Genomic DNA, 19,014 nt, shown 5'->3' with positions numbered 1-19,014 from the left:
GCTACAAAAATACACAAATCTGAATGTAATTTGAATAAAAAGACAATTGAAAGTGAATTCAAATTCAGTACATGCAACTGTAACACTGCTATAAAAGGTATCCTTCTGTGGTACTACAACACAAGAAACTCCGTACTTTTCCTGCTTGTAGAGCTGAAACAATTAGTCAATTAATAGAAAATTAAACTGCAACAATTTTGATAATCGACTGATTGTTTAAGTAAATATATCATAAGTAAAAATGCCCAAAACTCACTGGTTCCAGCTTCTCAAATGAGAATATTTTTTGGTGTCCCTTGGTTTTCAATACTAATAAACTGAATATGTTTGGGATTTGGATTAATCTGCAAAAATTTTGATAATCACTTAATCATTTAAGATGTTTTTTTTTGTAAAAGTGACAAAAATTCAGTAGTCCAAGTCTAATAAATGTAAATATTTTCTAGTTTTCTTAGTCTTATACAATAATTAACTGAATATCTTTTGGTTTTTGGACTGTTGGTTGGACATAACGAGACATTGAAAACATGTCACTTTGGGTATTTGTCACTATTTTCTGAAATTTTACACACCAACCTATTAATCAAGAAAATAATCATTAGTTGCAGCCTTTTCGGCTTTGTGAGTAAATTAGTTAGTGAAAAAAAAGTTATAGAAAGCATTTAATAAATCAGGTTTACTGACTGAACCTCTGGTTTGAAATGACAAAGATGTCCTGTTGGCGAGCTGCTCCCAGTGAATCTGTCAGTTCTGCTTGATGATGGCATCTAAACTGAGGACTGAAAGCCGAGCAGGGCCATGTGCAGGTATGACTGCAGCTCAGTACCACTGCAACTTGATCCTAATGGCTGATGGATGTAACATGGTCTAATATAGTTGGCGGCGGACACTGAAGTAAGCCAAGAAAAGTGAAAGCAACTGAGTGGAAAAATAGCAAGGGAACTCCTGAATTTGAAAAGCACTCAAAACATCATGGACAAGGGGCACTGGGTTTCTCATGGTAGCAAAAAACAACATTTTCCTTGCAGAAGCACTATGGCTGCAGAATTCAAAACATCCTCCCTCAGTACTTTGAATGTGCACCAAATGAAATATGCTCAAGACAACAGATTCACCAAGGAATTTGGTGTAAATGTCAAAATTATCACCCATTATGCATAGCAAAATGAGCGTTGAACATCACAATGTTCAGCACCCAAGGTGATGTCTTCAAAGTGCTTGTTTTGTCCAACCAACAGTCCAGAACCAAATATATTTAGTTTCCTATCACAGAAGACTAAGAACATCAGCAAATATTGACAATTGAGAAGCTGGAACCTGTGAATTTTTGCTTTAAAAATAACATAAAAAAATTGAAAATTTTCTGTTGATCAACTAAGTGAATAATTAACTAATTGTTTCAGCTCAGATAGATAGATAGATAGATAGATAGATAGATAGATAGATAGATAGATAGATAGATAGATAGATAGATAGATAGATAGATAGATAGATAGATAGATAGATAGATAGATAGATAGATAGATAGATAGATAGATAGATAGATAGATAGATAGATAGATAGATAGATAGATAGATAGATAGATAGATAGATAGATAGATAGATAGATAGATAGATAGATAGATAGATAGATAGATAGATAGATAGATAGATAGATAGATAGATAGATAGATAGATAGATAGATAGATATCAGAGCTGAAACAATCCAATATTGCCATTAAGCTGTCCTACTTACTGATTTGCAACATTGTCCACAATGATTTAATACATCCAGAGACGTTAAAGGGATAGTTACCTGAGACCATTTGTCCATTAACTGATTTGTTGATCAACAGAAAAGTAATCAGCAATTATTTTAATCATTGAATAATTGTTTAGGTAATTTTTCTAGCAAAAATTCAAAATATTTGCTGGTTCCAGCTTCTCAAATATGAGGATTTGCGGCCTCTCTCTTTCACATATGAGAGAAAACTGAATATAGCACATTTCACTTCTTTCTGACATTTTACAGAAAAAACAATTAATTGAGAAAAATAGTCATTTTTTGTCATTTGCAGCCCTAAACTGGATGGCAAAATCTCTCATAGTAGACAAATGTATGTATATTGTCTCATTGTATATATTGCCACTGGCAATTGTAAATTTAGTTTTTTTAGACAAAACAAATTGTATGACATTTTATTGATGAAACAATTGGTCGATTAATCAAAAAAATAGTCTAGAGATGAATCGATAATGAAAATAATCCTTAGCTGGAGGCTTACTAATTTCCCACTCTACCACTGCATGTCGGCAAATACATTAAAATGAACAGAATCTCGATCATATGTACGCTTTCATGCATGTCCTCCTGTGCCACGTTAAGGTGTTCAGTTTCATGGGTCAGCTCCATTAAGAAGGGAAGGTTAGCGTACAGGAAGTCCCAGTGCTCGCTCATTCTCCCCCCCCCCCCGCCTTTTTCTCTACCCACACAGAGCGAAGCCCCGGGAGAGCAGATCATAGCAGCAGACTGAGAGGTATTGATGTGCGTGTACGAGGAGGCAGCAGCAGCAGGCTCATACCACACACACACACACACACACACACACACAAACAAACAAACAAACTGGAGCAGAGCCAAAGCCAGGAGAGGGAAAACCAGGATTCACAGGCAGACAAAAACTACCAGGAAAAAAATCTAACTGGTGAACGTTTTAACGCCTTGCAGTAACATTTATATATTTCTAGCTTAAGTGCAAATAGTAGACCACACACTGAGCAGACGTGCTTCAATATAATTCTGAAAAACTGATCTATGAATGAACTAAATGCCATTATCAGTAAAATTACACACAGGGCTGTCCTTTAAAAATGGACCAATGGCTCTGCACCATCACCAGTACTGCAGCATGATTCAACTAGAGCTGAAACGATTAGTTAATCAATCAATCTGCTGATGGATAAAAATTTATAACAATTTTGATATGGTATAATCATTAAAGTCATGCTTCGTTATAGCTTCATAAAATGTGAGAATTCAATGTAGGGCTTTTCTCATTTAACTGATTAATCATTTAGAGTATTAAATGTCAGACAATAAGAAATGTCAATCACGATTACCCAGTGTAAGGTGACGTCTTCAAGTGTCTTGTTCTGTCCGACTAACTGTCCAAACCCCAAAAATATTCAGTTTATAATACAAAACAGACAAAAGCAGCAAATCCCCACAAAAAGCTGGAACCAGAGAATAATTAAGTTATTTTTCAAGCAAAAACATTTAAACAGTTAATGGATTATCAAAATAGTTGTTTGGTTGGTTTTATGTCAACCAACTAATCAAATGATCAACTAATTGTTTCTGTTTTATATCACTGTAAATTAAATGTCTTTAGGTTTTTGACTGATGAGCAGACAAAACCAGCAATTTGAAGACATGGGCTCTAGGAAATTGTGGCCAATTTATTTTATTTTTTTTACTATTTTCTGACAAAACAAACTGAATGACTGAAAAAAACAAATCAACAGATTAATCGATAATGGAAATTAAATTGCAGTCCTAAATAAGTGTCTCCATTTGAAGCAAAAGCGCAAAAAGTAGACCACACACAGAGCAGAAGTGGTCCAATGTCATTTTCTAAAACCGATGCAATTTTAGCATGTTAATAAAACCCTCTTGAAACTGATGGCATTATCACATCAAGGGTCACGAAATGCCAAATATTACATGAGTATAAGTGCGTTAGTCACATTCTGTATATTCACACAGTATCTTAAACATAACTGTAACATGCTCTGCCACAACACGCTGAATTAATTAGATCTGACAGAAAACAATGGAGCAGACTGTGTGGCTTACAAGTGAAAGTGAAGGGGAAAAAATGTGATCGTTCAAGTGGAAAAGTACACACAGCATTTCTCCAAATCTCCGAACCACAGAAATGTTACCTCAAAAGAAGATTTTATTACCCCAAAAGTGCGACATCATCAATAGTATTAGTCGTGGAAACTGAAACAAATTTGTTGATGCCAAGTTCATGTACCAAGGAGCTGATACATGTACACAAAATATGAAAAAGCAGTTCAGATTCTGTGTAGTAACTCAATGTATAGGCGCCATGAAGACATGCAGGTCACCTTTTTACTAAGCTTGAAACTGAGCTTTGTGTAGTAAAAAAATAAAAATAAACATGCACATCTCAACTGTAACACAAAGAAGGATCAGGTGTTGTGTGTGCTGGTGGTAAAAGAACAGAAAAGTTGGAGGTAATAATAGAGGCCGGACAGCGTTAATACAGGGCTAACATTTCTAATTCAATTGATTATTCTCCTGGCTGTGTATATGGGGCTGCATCAGGCTCAGGTTGCAGGTAATGTGGCTTGTGTGTGTGTGTGTTGGTGTGTGTGGAGAGGTGGGGGTGGGGCTTGTTATTATACCCGAGCATGTGTCACTGTTTGTGATTCATGCCATGACATCATCTGCCATTACAACCAGACTGTCTGGGGAACCATAGGCCAGAGATCAACTCAGAGACAACAGGCACACGCACACACAAAAAATAAAAACACACACACACACACACACACACACAAAAGATGCATGGTGCAGACATACAAGACACACACACAAACACAAAGAGACATAAACAGAATCCTTTGGACACACACAAACAGAAATACAGACTCAGCAAAAAAAAACGCAATAAAACGTGCACAAAGACATACTGTAGATGACAAACAAACACATACACAACAAGACATTGAGCTAGCCCTCCTCACATTCACGTCAAGACAATGGCTGGTGGACGTGCCGTCGACAGCACATGGCCTCGCCGTGAACCCAGTCTGACCTGACCCAGTGACCCCTGCCTGCTTGCCTCCACCCATCCTCCATCTGACCCCATCTGACGACGAAGTGATGATCACAGACTTGATTCAATATTCTGGGATGGGTGGAGAACGTGTGTATTAAACAGCCCGATTCTCCGCCTGTGCTCCTCTCTGTGGACGGCCCGGGGCTGGTGCACAGGAAGTGCAACTTGTTACCAGGAACATCCTGTTCGATCAACACACAAATCCCGGCGACGTGACAAAGTGCTGCATGAGACCGACGGGATGCAGATTATGTCACTACTTGTAATATTTTTATTCAACTTTAATTAAAGAGGTGATAACTGCTATGGGTGAAGCGCTAATGATCACCAGCTGCTTTATTTCCCCCCCTGTATATTTATTGTCTTGGCGTTTTTGCAGCAAAGCCAGAGAGACATTTCCACATGAGTTCATAAGGGCAGAAATTAACATCCACCAAATACCAATAAAATGTGAAGGTCAGTCATCAAACTGGCCATTGACTTTCTGACGTGAATACTGCATATACAGTATTTGGTCCTTGTTTATTCTTATGATAAAATTAAATAAAATGAAAAAAAAAATGAAAATAGGCATGTCCTGGTTCCTTAGAGGTTAAGGCACCGACCATAAACAACAATTCCCCAGGTTCGAGTCCAGCTGGGACCTTTGTTGCATTATGTCATTCCTGAACTCTTCATCCCCTCATTTCCTGTTACCTCTCTACTGTCAATTTGGTAATTAAGGCATAAAATTCCTTAAATAAATAAAATTTTAATTACAACCCCACACACAAAAAAATACATTCACAAAATACCCAAATAAGCTCTAAAAGCAGGTAGGGGGACACGACTGGTTGCAGGCTGCATATATAAAGTTACACTATTTAGTATAACTATATTTTACTTCTTGCAAGCTATAACTTCTAACCTCCTTTATCTTACAGGGATGAAATTGAATGAACATACGGAGCTGCAGTGACAATACAGGTATTTGATTGTGGCAGCAGTCTGTGAACGCGCCAAATGTAATTCCTTTTAGTGTATAATACTGCCAAGTTAGCTCACAGCAGAGTCGCTTCAGGTCACCAGGTCAGTCACCTCCTTAAAGTGAAAGTTTCTTTATCCAGCTTGATGACAGATTAAAGATGAGATAGATATCAGGTGATAGAAATAAACACACAAATAAACATGGCAAGACTGCTTTCTGGTAGCAGGCACTTTATAAATGTAGCTTCTTTGTCATATTTAGAAATACTTTATGAACTCTTTATTTTCTAGACTTTTGGCAACTCTTGAGCAGTATCTGTTATCATGTTTGGATTGGAGCTCATACAGTAGAGTGGTGGAGTGCAGTCTTGGAATAAGTAAATAAGTCAACCGCTCTGTCTAGCCTGGACAAAAGCCAACTCACTAAAATTAAAAAAGATTTTTAAAAAAAGTTGCAAGTTTTGGCCTGTTGTAAAGTCACCCAGTAAGAATTTTAACTGAATACTCAGATTTAAAAACACACACACACACACACACACACACACACAAAAACAAAGTATGCTTGTAACCTGACAAATCTCAGCTTTAAATGTTGGCCTGTGCCTCATGGAGCGAAGATCAAAGCCCCGTAAACTCAGCAGCATCGTGCTGCGCTGACTCAACATGGCAATGGAATGAAACTGTACCCAGCAAAGCTCTGGGCTGTCTCTCGATGCCAGTGAAACAGCAGACCCTGGGGAATGCACAGTTATCATCAACACAAGCATGTCAGAGGCGAAATGACGCTCTTGCATAGCAGCGGGCACGAGCCGCAGTGATCAAGAATAGCCAGGACACGCAGATGTAGCTAGGAGACAACCATTGGATTCCTCCGTGGTATTGAATTGTCACAGTGAACATCAACGACACAGACAGAAAAACAGATGGCTGCACATGTGTGTGAACTAACTATATGTGACTGGAAAGATGAGCTTCGATACTACGATACTGGAGAGCTGACAGGATTCAAACTGGGGATGTTGCGGTTCATGGTCGCTGTCTTACAACCCCAGAACAGTATAAACTTAAAGCTACAACTTCAAGTCTCAGGTGCTCCACACCTTTACCAGGCACCTCATCATTCCAGATGTGCAGTTAAACTCGCAAGTCTTACATGTAAAGAGATCACAGTGCCCATGGTGCTTAAGCACTATTATCCAGGCCCGCAGGTAACGATTACTTTCATTATTAATTCATCTGTTGATTATTTTTTCAATTAATCGATTAATTGTTTATAAAATTCCAAGAGCCCCAGATGATGTCTTTAAATTTCTGTCTGAGTAACAGTCCAAAATACAAAAATACCCAATTTATGATCATATAAAACAGAGAAGGCCTCAGATTTGAAAAGCTGCAACTAACAAATACTGATAAAAGACTTAAGTGACATTGATTATTGGCAATTAATTTCCATGGGATTTTGCAGAAAATGTGTCAAATGTCAGTAAATATAGGCTGTGGCTAGGTAACTGTCATTTATCAGGCAATTCTGCAAGTGATCAACCACCAGCTGAAGGTGACACTTCTTAAAACTACCCCTCTGGTGTATTGATCACAAAGTTACTTCTCTGCTCTGAGAAGTGTCTATCTATCAACAGGTTCTCTTTAATCCTGCCTCTAAACAACAATCAAAATCATTCTCAATGTGGAGTCATCCACCATGGCTCCTTCTGACAAGGAAACCCCCCAGTGGACAGCTGTGAAAAACAGCGAGTCACAGTCTATCAAAACCATAACAAACCTCTCTTGCGTCAATCTCTGACAGGCTTTCCCTCCGGGCAGTTGTGTAACAAGTTGAGACAATGAAACTGAGGCACCACAGCCCACCACCTGCTCTCTCAGTTTCACCTGATTCATCACACACCATCTCTACTGTGCTACAGCTAACTGACAGAAAAAGGGTGGTGTTATTTATAAACATGATGTTGCTACATGGCTAATTCCATGGCTGGCTACTTATGCAGGCACTTTGTGTTATTAAAATGACTGCATTAAAAGTATATGTCATAACAATATTTGATAAAGTTCCTGCCTTACCAGGTTTAGGGCTTTGTTGCCCAAATGGAGAAAGCACTGTTTTTAAACTAAAATTGTAGTAATTCACAGTCAAATAACAAGTTTAAAAGCTTTTTGGGGTAATTTATAATGTTAACAAAAATCCAAAACCACTATAAAAGGGAAGGAAGAGCAGATCGTGTGTCAATAACCGATCTGACAGCAACACTTGATGAGCTGCGCTTTAAACAATGCAGATAGTTAACAGACTTCATCAAAGCACAGTACAAAACGTTAGTAACACTGAGAAACTCTATTTTGGAGTACAGACATGCATCTTTCATGCTTTCAAAATAAACTCGGTCTGCAGTACTTTCATCTGTTTCTACTCTAGCAACTTTGTGTATACAAGTATACAACATGTAGTCTAGTTCAAGTCAAGTCTGAGTCTTGAGTTCAAGAACTGACAGATAGGTCCTTCTTAAATAAATATTGCTCAACCGTGATAAATGGACATTTTTCAGTGTTTCTTTTTTGTTATGTGCTTGCTGCTGTTTGGGTGAGCTCAAACCTCCTACAGGTCACCAAGGTGAGCAACACTTTTTACTGTGCCATCCTAATGTACCATTGCATCATGAGCTTGTATTACAAAGCACAGCACAGGTATCCCAACAGTATGGAAACTTAGCAAAAGATGTCCTGTCTCTACTTTGCACAACAACACAGCTTTTCCACAACAGTCTAGGTCCCTCTCTTAACCCATTAGTGACTCTTTTGAGCTCCAACCACATCAGGACACGTAAACCTACGAAAGGATCTGGACAGGACCATATAGGTTTACACACAGACCCATTTCAAAGGGAAAGCAGCATGCGGAGCTTTGTGCATCTTTCAGTGTCTAAACAATGCGGCTTTGCGTGTAACCTAATTGACCAGCAAGGCAAAAAAATTGACAGTGAAGCTTAAAAAGCAGCGATAACTTTGTGTTTTCAGTTAGCATTCAGAACCAGACTGTCATGAGTTTGCAAGTCTGAGTACAGACTGAGGGAAGAAGGGGTGGGGGGGTCAGAAAACAAAAAATAAACCTGGTGATGACAGGGAGAAACCAAGATGATGCAAGAAAAGGGAAAGAGAGGGACAGTCAAAAAGGAACTGATACGGGTTAGTCGTGCTGAGCAAGGACATTAAAATTAAAATGTTTCCTTCCTTGAAAGTTTCAATTAGGTTTATGAGAATTAAGTTGCATTTCTTTGGAAAAGGGAGGGAAATTTGACATGTAAGCATCCTAAAACAGCTGTACAAGGTATCTGCAAGGATGAGACATCTTTGCTGTTAGACGAAATGAGGAACAAATAAGGTTGAGGTTGGCAGCAACACACACACACGTCAAATGATGTTTGACAGTCCCTTCCAGCTACAAGGCAGCAGTCCCAGGACAGCTTCAGTGGTATTTAACTTGGAGGTAACCTCAGCACCCTGGAAGTCATTAGAATAGCCTGTTTATCCTCAAAACTATGAAACACTAGCGCCAGATCAAGACACTGTACAAACTGGTCAAAACTGAACAACTTCTTCAAAAACGTTCTGGGGGAAAAAAAGTCAATATAGGGAACTAGGTTGATAGACTTATTGAATAAACACACTGTAGACACGTCAACAGCCACAGAAGATGAGGACAGCAGTTTCAACATTGACAAATGACTGCTGTAATGATTAGAGATTAACAAAACATTGAATACTTTCCATTAATTTGATTTAACAGGGGCACGTACTGCTTTATATATCAGTATTGCTCTTAATAATATAATAATAATAATAATAATAATACTTTGTGGGTTTTGGCCGTTAATAAGACTTAAGCTGGCAACTTGTGACAAAAGTTTGCGTTAGTAAGGCATATATGCAGATGAAACCAGCGCCTCCATATCCCACACCAATGAATCACCAGTATGGGAAAATACGTGTTTTGAGAGGCAGTTTAGTGACGGTTTGGGACTTTTTGAGGATTAGTTAGTGTAATAATCACAGTGTTACCTTTCGTAAAGCTTGCACGAAGAGGCCTCTCCATTTGTGACTGTTCTCGTCACTTGAAAAGTCGTATATCTGCTGGGGCTGCATTGCTGTAGCGGCTCCTGGCGTTGCCGTGATCCGGGCTGAACTGTCAGCATCGGCCCCGGATAGATAGTCCTTGTGGGTGGGTCAGTCCAGGGCAGGCACGGTGGAAAAAGTCAAACTGTCTCGCTTACAAATATGAAGAGTATCACCAAACCACACTGCGAGTCCGGGGTCGAGTCGGGTTAAACGGCGACAAATTAGCTACAAAATAAAATAAGCACATGTAGCTATAAAGTTAACTCGTTAGCTTGGTGGCTAGTGAGGCTAGCCCGCTGCTGCTGTAAACACGGGACAGCGGCTAACTAAAAAGCTAATGGCTAATAACAATGTTGCTAAGTGTTATACTTGCTACTTGGCCTTTGCTAAAAAGCTTATGACAGGCACATTAAGTTCAGTATTAAGTCACGGCATGGGAGCTCAGCTTGTTGCCAGCTAACTACAGCTACAAGTTATGTTTGGTTATTTGCTGCCTAAACACCTGTAACGTTAGCAGGCTAGCGTTAGCCGATAGCTAACTAGTGCTACAGGCTGCTGCTGGCCTTGATGCGCTCCGAGTTTTATGTTGTGGCACACGACCCGTTCAGCTCCAAACAAGGCACACTTTCTCCTGCGCTGTTTACTTCACATTTAGTCATCTTTTCCGGAGCGATCGGACGCTAAATCCAAACGTTAATCCCCAAAACAGCGATCGGTCCGAGGCATATCTATGAGCAGGGCAGCTGAAGAGCAGTCGAGGTGTTTTTGGTTTGGTTTGAGAAGTCGAAGATGTTCGTACCAACTCCGCTGCCTGTCTGTCTGCCGCCGCCGCCGCTGCTCTCTGCGCCGCGCGTCCGCTGTCAGGCACGCACGCTGCGTAATTTCACATTTTATTGGACAGGGAAAAAAAACAAGGCTGGACTTCTGTCTCATTTCATATTGGAGACCCATACCGTAGACAGAAGATTTATAGTTTCAGGAATATAAGATGGCTCATATAAAACCAACCTTACTTGTTGACTTTCCTGTTGTAGCGGAGTAGTTTACAAAAAAAAACACTGTTGAAAAATTACTAAATGCATTTTATTAGACAAGTAAATGCACAAAAACAAAATCCACTTTATTTCCATGTCATTATACAAGCATTCCCAGTAAAAACAGCTGTTTTTAGAAATAGCATCAAATTTAGACATATTTTGTGCTTACGTTGGGGCTCATACAGCATGTTTGTTGATGTGATTCTGCCTCCTTGTGGACAAATTGCTAAAATGCAAAAAGTACGACAAGGTCAAAACTTGTAGCATAAAGAACAACTTGAAACACAATAAACTTCTTTTTGTATTTGATATTTCCTTCTCCATGCACGTTGGAAAGAAGGTGAAGTTGTGCCAAAATCCTTACTTTGCTTCCAATATTAAAAAGCACCTCGGGTTAACATACCAAAAAAATATGTAGTCGATATTTAAAAATCATATGGCACAACGTTGGTACATTTGCTATTCAAAAATATGCATTTATGGTAAAAAATAAAATACTTTTACATTCATTTATTAATAAATGGGATTAAATAAAAGCAAGGGGGGGCATTTTTATAGGAACATTATCTGGTCAGAAGAGCAAGTTCTAGCAGAATTATATGAAATCACAGCACACACACACACAAATGATTGATAAAACAAGTGTTCTCTGTTTACATTAATGTAAATATGACTTAAGACTAGAATATTTAGTCTTGATATGATTTAAAATTGTTTTTAATGTCAAAATTATTTTGGCAACCTAAACTGTCTAATTCCCAGAACTCAAATAAACTGAGCACAACCTGTTTCTCTTTGTAATCTGTGACTCTGTAGCTATAACTGTGCGTTACATGAAGAGTTCATTTCAAAATGAGATACACCTTCTTTTTTTTTAAATGACACCCAACTTTCCCAAACTGACTGTTGGCCACAAAACTAACTCATCTTTTTACATTTAATTATGAAATATTTTATTTATTTTTTTATTTTTTTGTCAAATGGACTTTTTGGATTTGTTTCAAAAAACAGTTGTGCAGCATTTTGGACTGAAACCAGCAGGCTTTACAATATTCAAAACGACAGAGACAAACTGCTCTCATATAGTCAGAAAAAACACACAACACATCAAAAAGTAAAAGACAAAATTCCATACAAGAATTACACTCTTAAAAATCCCTTGTTTAAAATAGTCTATCTCCCAAAAGGGTTAAGTTCAGTATTAAGTGATAATATTATTGAAGCTGAACCTCCTTTTCTATGCTTAACATTTTCACTAAGAGATACTCATGATGCACTTTCTTTTGTGGTGAAGTAAACATATTACACAACCTGAAACAGCACCACTTTAGTAAAAACTTAAAAATGTAATTAAGTCAAAGATATGTCACTTTCTCCCCCTAAATTAAGGCTTGACCTTTAATAAAAATGTCTCCATGATGACAGTGACGCTGAGGTAGTGCCAGCTTGATACAACATTGTAGCTTCACTTGGCGACCTCAAGCTGGACTATTGCGGTTTTCCCTTTTTCCTTCTGCGATCACCATGTTTCTTTACAGCTTGAAGCGACTCTCCACCTCATCTGCGATCATTTCAGCAATGGCGAGGGAGGACGTGGCCGCCGGCGAGGGAGCGTTACGCACATGGAGCACCCGACTCCCCATGTCCCCGACCCCGCCGTCAAACACAAAGTCGTCCACAAGGTTTCCATCTCGGTCAAGAGCCTGAGCTCGAACTCCTGCAGGACCCCTGGAGAGGAAACAACCAGGGTTACAGAAAGCATATAATTTATCCTCTTACTTGTGCTGGTAAACCTGCCACAGACTAATTTTACCTCCAGAGTTTAAGTGCACCTAGTAACAAACACCTGATACATATACTGTAGTGTGCGTGCATTTTTGGGTCTTGCATTATTGCTCTACCTGAGCACGTCACTCGGTGAGAGTTCAGGGATGTACTTCTGCAGGATTTTAACCTGTGCACCGATGAAAACCCCTCTATACATTTCTCCAATCCCATACGTTATGTTCCTCATTACCAGCTTCTGAAGGCCCCTGCAGAATAAAAAGATTATAAAAATACTCAGTATCACCTACCATTCAACAATTACACTGTAATTAGATGATTTCAGAAGCTGTGCGAACTGTTTTACTGTGCAATTTGCTGATATGTTACTGCACTGTAGCCACTGAGACAAATTCTTGAGTTCTTTATAATAATCATGATAATCCTCATATACAAAGAATAATATACTTAATATAGTTCCACTACACAAAAAAGAAAATAAGAACAGATTCAATTTCCTGTCGTACCTGAATGAGAGTGCATCTGCAAAGTCTCGGGCATTGAAGTCGTACACTTTGTAACCCTCCCTTTTGAAGGCGAGGACTGCGTTGGGGCCAAGCCAAACACTTCCATCCATCCGCGGGGTGAAGTGAACTCCAAGGAAGGGGAAACGAGGGTCAGGCACCTATACATATATTTTATAGTAACAAAAAGAAGTAGCAACAATGAAATATGTATGCAACTATCATAATCCATCTAACAACAGTGTCAGGAGACACACTGATATGTAGAACATAGAAGGCAGAGGCACATCTGCAGTTTCAAGCTTTCGGTTTTACTTTAAAATCATCATCAGGAGCAGATAGCGGTGATAGGAAACAACAACAACTATACTAGATGTGCAAGCAGATTGCTCAGTTGCATCAATTAGGCCATCTGTTAAATTTACATATCAACACTCACTTCAGTTCTTAGCTACCTCTACCGGCTTCTGATGATAATTTTAAGGTAAAACCAAAAGCTCAAAACTGGAAATATACCAGAGTAACTCTACTCTTATAAGAACAGTATTATTGAATATTTTATAAATCCCCATAAGTGAAATTCTCTTTTCCCAAGCCTGCTGCAGGGTCACAGGTTTGAATTTGATGATTTCTTGAACACGCATTTAGCAAGATGTCTAGTGGTTTCATCTTCAGCTTAACTCCCCAAGTAAGGCTGAAAATATTGTGGATTTTCACAAAATTATTTTCAGCTGTCAGGGATCTGCTGGTAAATCAGTATACTGAGAGAGGGACTAAAACCAGTTGAGATTTATTTCTCAAAGCATCTCCACCTCTACCAGCCAGTAATAAGAAATCCAAAGGCTGCAGCTTACTGATCTTCTCACACACACTCACCCACACACACACAAACTCACAGACACTTGATCACCATGGCAAGTTTCAGCCTCATAGGTAGAAAGTTGCGGTTGCTATAGGGTGGGCACAGCTTTGTTTGTGGACCAATCAACTGATGGACCAACAGAATGAGATACAGAAAAAGTGACAGAAGTAGAGCTGGGAAGAGAGGGAAAACACTCCGGTTTGCACACTGCCATGATTCGCCTGAGGATCCTCTAAGTTGCTGACATATCACATTTCCTCTCACAGTTGGAGCAAGGGTGTGTTGTATGTGTGTGTGTGTGTGGGTGTGTGTCTTCCCAAAAAGTTTGGCCATGTTACCTGAATCTGTTTAGAAGTTATGTGCCTTTTTGTTACAGGCCACTCCCACTGCCACACCCCCTTTTTGTCAATTGGCATGAACAGTGGATCATCTGTGCTTTGGCTCATGACCAACCTTTCCACAAAATCTTGCGCAAGTCTGTGAATCCATTTGGAAGTTATGCTCATTTTTGTGATAGGCCACTCCCGCTGCCACGCCCCCTTTTAGTCAATTGGCATGAACACACACACACACACACACACACACACACACACACACGCTTAACCTCCATGCCAAATTTCGGTCTCCTTGGGCAAAAACTGTGGCCACCAAAGGGTGGGAAAATGTTTGTGGACCGACCAACCAACCGACCGGGTCGCAGCTAAAAAAAAACCTTAAACAATTCAAATAGCCATCTCTTTCTGCCACATGGGTCCGCCAAAGTTTAGAGGACAGCTTTAAGAGACTAGAAATCATATATACTAGTATATGAAACTGCAGATCAAATCATTTATCAAATGATTACACAACTTAGTTGGACATATGGTTCTTCAGCAGACTTACAGGGTAGATATTTCCCTTGACCAGATAGTGTTTCTCTGGCTTCAAGACCAAATAATCTCCTCTGAAGGGGACGATCCGTGGCTCTCGACTGCATCCAGATATCTGTGACAGACGGTCTGAGTACAGGCCCCCACATGTCAGGACATAACGGCACCGCACCTCTTTACCCTGTCAAAACAACACAATGCAAAGACAGAAACAATGGAACACTGAACATCTACATCTAAACATTATGATGCTTTTATTTGCATGTGTCCTACCTTTTTGTCTCTGATTGCGATTGGATATTTCATTCCTGCAAATCAAATAAAAAAAGATACATACTGAAGTGGACTTCAAATAACTCTACAGCTCTTGTTTAAAAATGACTGTGTTGACATATTGATGTACAGAACATGATTATTACCTTCAGTGCTCCCAGATGGGCTCTCCTTGACCATGGAAATGTCATTGACCTCAGATTCAGTTACAACCGTGCCGCCTGCCTCCTCAAAATCTTTGCCGTACCTGAGAGCCACCATCCTCCAGTCCACAATGCCAGTGTAGGGCGAATCCAAGGCCATTATACCCTGCAAGGACGACATGCTATAGGCCTTCACTGCCATCTTTTCTTCTGTATGAATAACAACAGCGTCTCTGAGACTCTTACCCTGCAGTATGGCTCTCGCTCTCGGATTCCCTTGGCGTCGACAATACTGAGGTCACGCACATTGTTCTTCATGCCACGCTCGTATAGAGCTTTCAGTCTGGGTAACTCCTCCTGCTCCACAGCCACGATAAGCTGCCAACACAGAAATACACTGATCAATACCAAAATAGACACAACAAAATGATTATGTGGTTAAAATACTAAGGCAGACCTTTCCACATCTCTTGTAAGGGAGTCCTTTCTTCTCGCAGTACTCGTAGGCTAAAGTGGCTCCTCGCACACACAGACGGGCCTTCAGTGACCCCGGAGTGTAGTAGATCCCGCTGTGAATGACTCCACTGTTGTGCCCACTCTGGTGTGTAGCTGGTGGGTAAGAAAGTGACAGAGAAATTGAAGAAGAAGAAAAGCTTTATTAAGATTCCTAGGTTTAATAGAAAGATATACCATCAGACTTTTCCTCTGTATATCATCAAACTGTAATATTCAATATATTCAAGGAGGGATTTTTCAGTCCGCTTCATCCAAGCTACTCTCAAACCAAGTAGACATGTCCTTTGTGCCTGTCACGTTGGTGCAAAATCACGAGTAACCGGATATCTATCACTTTTGTTTAGATAGCAGAGAATGTATCTGCAGTCAAACTCAATTGCAGCTACAGTAAGTATAAACATGATATTATATTGTCTTTCTTTAGCCAATAATCTTCTGAAAAAGATACACCAAACAGCACATTTAAGGTGTAGTTTGACATTTTGGAAGAAACACACTTATTCGCTTTCTTGCCGAAAGGTAGATGAGAAGACTGATACCACTCTCATGGCTGTGCTACAGCCAGCAGCTGGTTAGCTTAGCTTAACCTAAAGACTAGAAACAGGGGGAAACAGCTAGCCTGGCTTTGTACGATGGAAACAAAATCCACCTACCATCACCTCACTCACTCACTCAAGTGCACTAATTAACACATTATCATCTTGTTGGTTTAGTCTGTACAAAAACCAAGATGTAAAAATGACTAGTTTTATGGGGGTTTATGGGTTGGACTATTTCTTGGCCAGGGGCAGTGACTTTCTGAAAATGTCGCACTATTCTTTTAAGGCCAAAAATGTCAAATACATCACTGATAGCCATTTATCAAACGTTAAAATTTTAAGGGCTATTACTTTAAAGGCCACTAACCAAAGTGGCATACAGGGCTCCCAACTGAGACTGGCAGGACATTTGCGTTAACTTAAATCTTTTATTTTCTTTTTAAGATGCTTGCATTTCCTTCAGCATTGCATCAAGGTTACATGGCGGACTCAGGTTTAAAGGTGTTTAAGGGTGTTCAGTGGGTGAACAGTGTAGGACTCTACTCAGTTTTTAACAGTGCTTCAGCACAATGGCAGGGTTACAATTCCTAACCTGTTAACCCAATACCCTCAAATTAAAGCTGAAACTTGGCACTTTACTCTCATAGTCATTGTTCCGCACTTTCACTTTCCAAATACTCAGTCTCTGCACTGTGTAACTGGGTTTAATCACAGTTAAACACAAAAAAACATTTAGCTCTTTAGAACATGTTGTTGTCTTCCTTCACCACAACAACAACCTTCAAAACTCAACCCACCGAGCTCCTTTTCTTTCTCCAGCAGGATGAAGCTGAGCGACGGGTGTCGCAGAATGAGCTCTCTGACTGCGGCCAGGCCCACGATGCCACCTCCCACCACGGCCACGTCATATGTGCTGAAATACAGACGACAGGTGAGGTTACGGACAGTTCAAATTTAAGATGGCTACTAATAACCAGCAGCTTCACAGGTTGCAAAAGGTAGAAAGCAGAGCAGAATATTTAGGTCAGTGGTTCAATGTCCAACTTTACATGACTGTATGAGCAACCAATAGACCTTTGAAACAGATCAGTAGGGAAACCCATGACACAAGTGTTGTAGTTAACAGGCTATTTGTATCTACAAAGAGAATATCCAGCTCTGTCACAAGGCTACACCAAGTAAATCAATTTATAAACAACGTTACCACAGACTATTATCTAGTGGGTGGGCTCAAAGTCTAAGCAGCAGTTTTAGGATATTAAACGTTTCACAACTTGTTTCACATAATGAAGCATTTACAAAGAGCTAGAAGAGCACAATGTTCAAGTCTGGGAGAACTTTTTAAATCCTGTGCCCTCGTGAATGCACAGGACATTGGGAACAGTCAACATCTTGTTTTCATTTTTGAAAATTGGAACCAGACAAAGTGTTGTAATGCTCAACAAGGGGAGGAAACAATAAATACGAGTGAAGAAAAAAAGTGTTTGGGAACATCACAGCCAGCCTACCTGCTAAAGGTGCAAATGTTCTTTGGAGAGACAGTGCCTCAAGGGTTTTATTCCTCAGTTTGCATTCAGATAAGTAGAACGGGACTGCCTGAACTTGTAAAAACATGTTAAACCTGAAGTACATTCAACCCATCTTCTAATCTGTGATGAAATTGGGTTGTGATATCTTGCTGGTCTCATTTAATGAAGTGGAGAAGTTACCTAATTGTTATGAATCAGTAACTTTAAGTTACAACATCTGTATTTCCCAGTTTACTTAAAGCAGGCTGGAGGGCCATTTAATAAGCTGCTGTGGAGTAGCCTGTGGAGTCCATAACCAACATGAAATACATGCTGCAGGCATGCCTTCCTAAAGGAACAGTTCTCACTAAACTAGTGACTGACTTCTAGATACTGTCAAAGACAGTCTTCTCCTTCTTCTCCTTCTGCAGGTAAAGGTCAGACTATATGTGCTCTGCCAAATAAAAGTTTCAAGGCATGCAAATGTGGACGGAGCAGGCATGGCTGGGGAGGAACAATGTTTTGTGTGCATAAACAATGTGGTGTGGTGTGCAAATCAGGTTATGCAGAGAGCGGAGATGTTATGCAACCTGGTTCTCGGTGCATGAATGTCCTTGCAATCAATTATACGTAACGTTAAGTTATTCAAGCAGGTACCGGCTTTTCAACTTATTTGTCTGTCAGTGCGTAAAATTACAAAGTGAACCAGAGAAACAAGCATTCATCTAACTCCTCACATGTAACCGAACTAGACTACAACACCACATTGCCATTGTAGCCTGCTTTCCTCTCTGTAATGTCATTCTTACCTGTGCAGCTGCCTGGTTGTAATGTCCTTCAGCAGTTTGGGCTGCGCTGCCCCAACAGCCTTAAAAGTCGCGCCGCTCAGTGTCCGGATCATTGTCACAGCGCTTAACAGCACCTCACAGTCGCTTCTTCATTGTACAAAAGTCAGAAAAACCTCCCTGAGTTATGTTTTGTGTTCCCCCTCCTCCTCCTCCTGTTGCCGTTGCTAGCCTCCCATCCTGAAAGCCGA

At 39.8% G+C, this 19,014-nt stretch overlaps 2 protein-coding genes across 3 annotated transcripts in view; both read right to left on the bottom strand.

The window, feature by feature from the left end:
- Positions 1 to 10,822, bottom strand: part of sos2 (son of sevenless homolog 2 (Drosophila)) — a 41,108-nt gene extending 30,286 nt beyond the window's left edge. For both annotated transcript variants that reach the window (XM_044167402.1, XM_044167403.1), the window contains exon 1: positions 9,887 to 10,822. In XM_044167402.1, coding sequence (XP_044023337.1) covers positions 9,887 to 9,970 — 84 coding nt within the window. In that variant the 5' untranslated portion in view covers positions 9,971 to 10,822. The remainder of the gene's footprint in view (positions 1 to 9,886) is intronic.
- A 182-nt stretch (positions 10,823 to 11,004) lies between these two features.
- On the bottom strand, positions 11,005 to 19,014 carry l2hgdh (L-2-hydroxyglutarate dehydrogenase). Its single transcript, XM_044167404.1, has 10 exons — positions 18,788 to 19,014; positions 17,268 to 17,383; positions 15,873 to 16,024; positions 15,662 to 15,793; positions 15,419 to 15,581; positions 15,273 to 15,307; positions 15,013 to 15,180; positions 13,272 to 13,429; positions 12,882 to 13,013; positions 11,005 to 12,708 (listed from the first exon to the last, which is right to left on the bottom strand). The coding sequence occupies exons 1-10, from the start codon at positions 18,877 to 18,879 to the stop codon at positions 12,513 to 12,515; spliced, it is 1,344 nt and encodes a 447-aa protein (XP_044023339.1). The 5' UTR covers positions 18,880 to 19,014; the 3' UTR covers positions 11,005 to 12,512.

The sequence above is a fragment of the Siniperca chuatsi genome, linkage group LG15 (assembly GCF_020085105.1).
Source record: "Siniperca chuatsi isolate FFG_IHB_CAS linkage group LG15, ASM2008510v1, whole genome shotgun sequence".
In the NCBI taxonomy this organism is placed as follows: Eukaryota; Metazoa; Chordata; class Actinopteri; order Centrarchiformes; family Sinipercidae; genus Siniperca; species Siniperca chuatsi.
This window is presented reverse-complemented; position numbering and strand designations above follow the sequence as displayed.

Excerpts from the sequence above, each read along its gene's own strand:
- l2hgdh (XM_044167404.1), bottom strand. The coding sequence starts at position 18,879 with ATGATCCGGACACTGAGCGGCGCGACTTTTAAGGCTGTTGGGGCAGCG. Across the intron at positions 15,181-15,272 it reads TCGCAATCAGAGACAAAAAG|GGTAAAGAGGTGCGGTGCCG; the intron begins GTAGGACACATG and ends TTGTTTTGACAG. Across the intron at positions 13,014-13,271 it reads GCAGATGCACTCTCATTCAG|GGGCCTTCAGAAGCTGGTAA; the intron begins GTACGACAGGAA and ends TTTATTCTGCAG.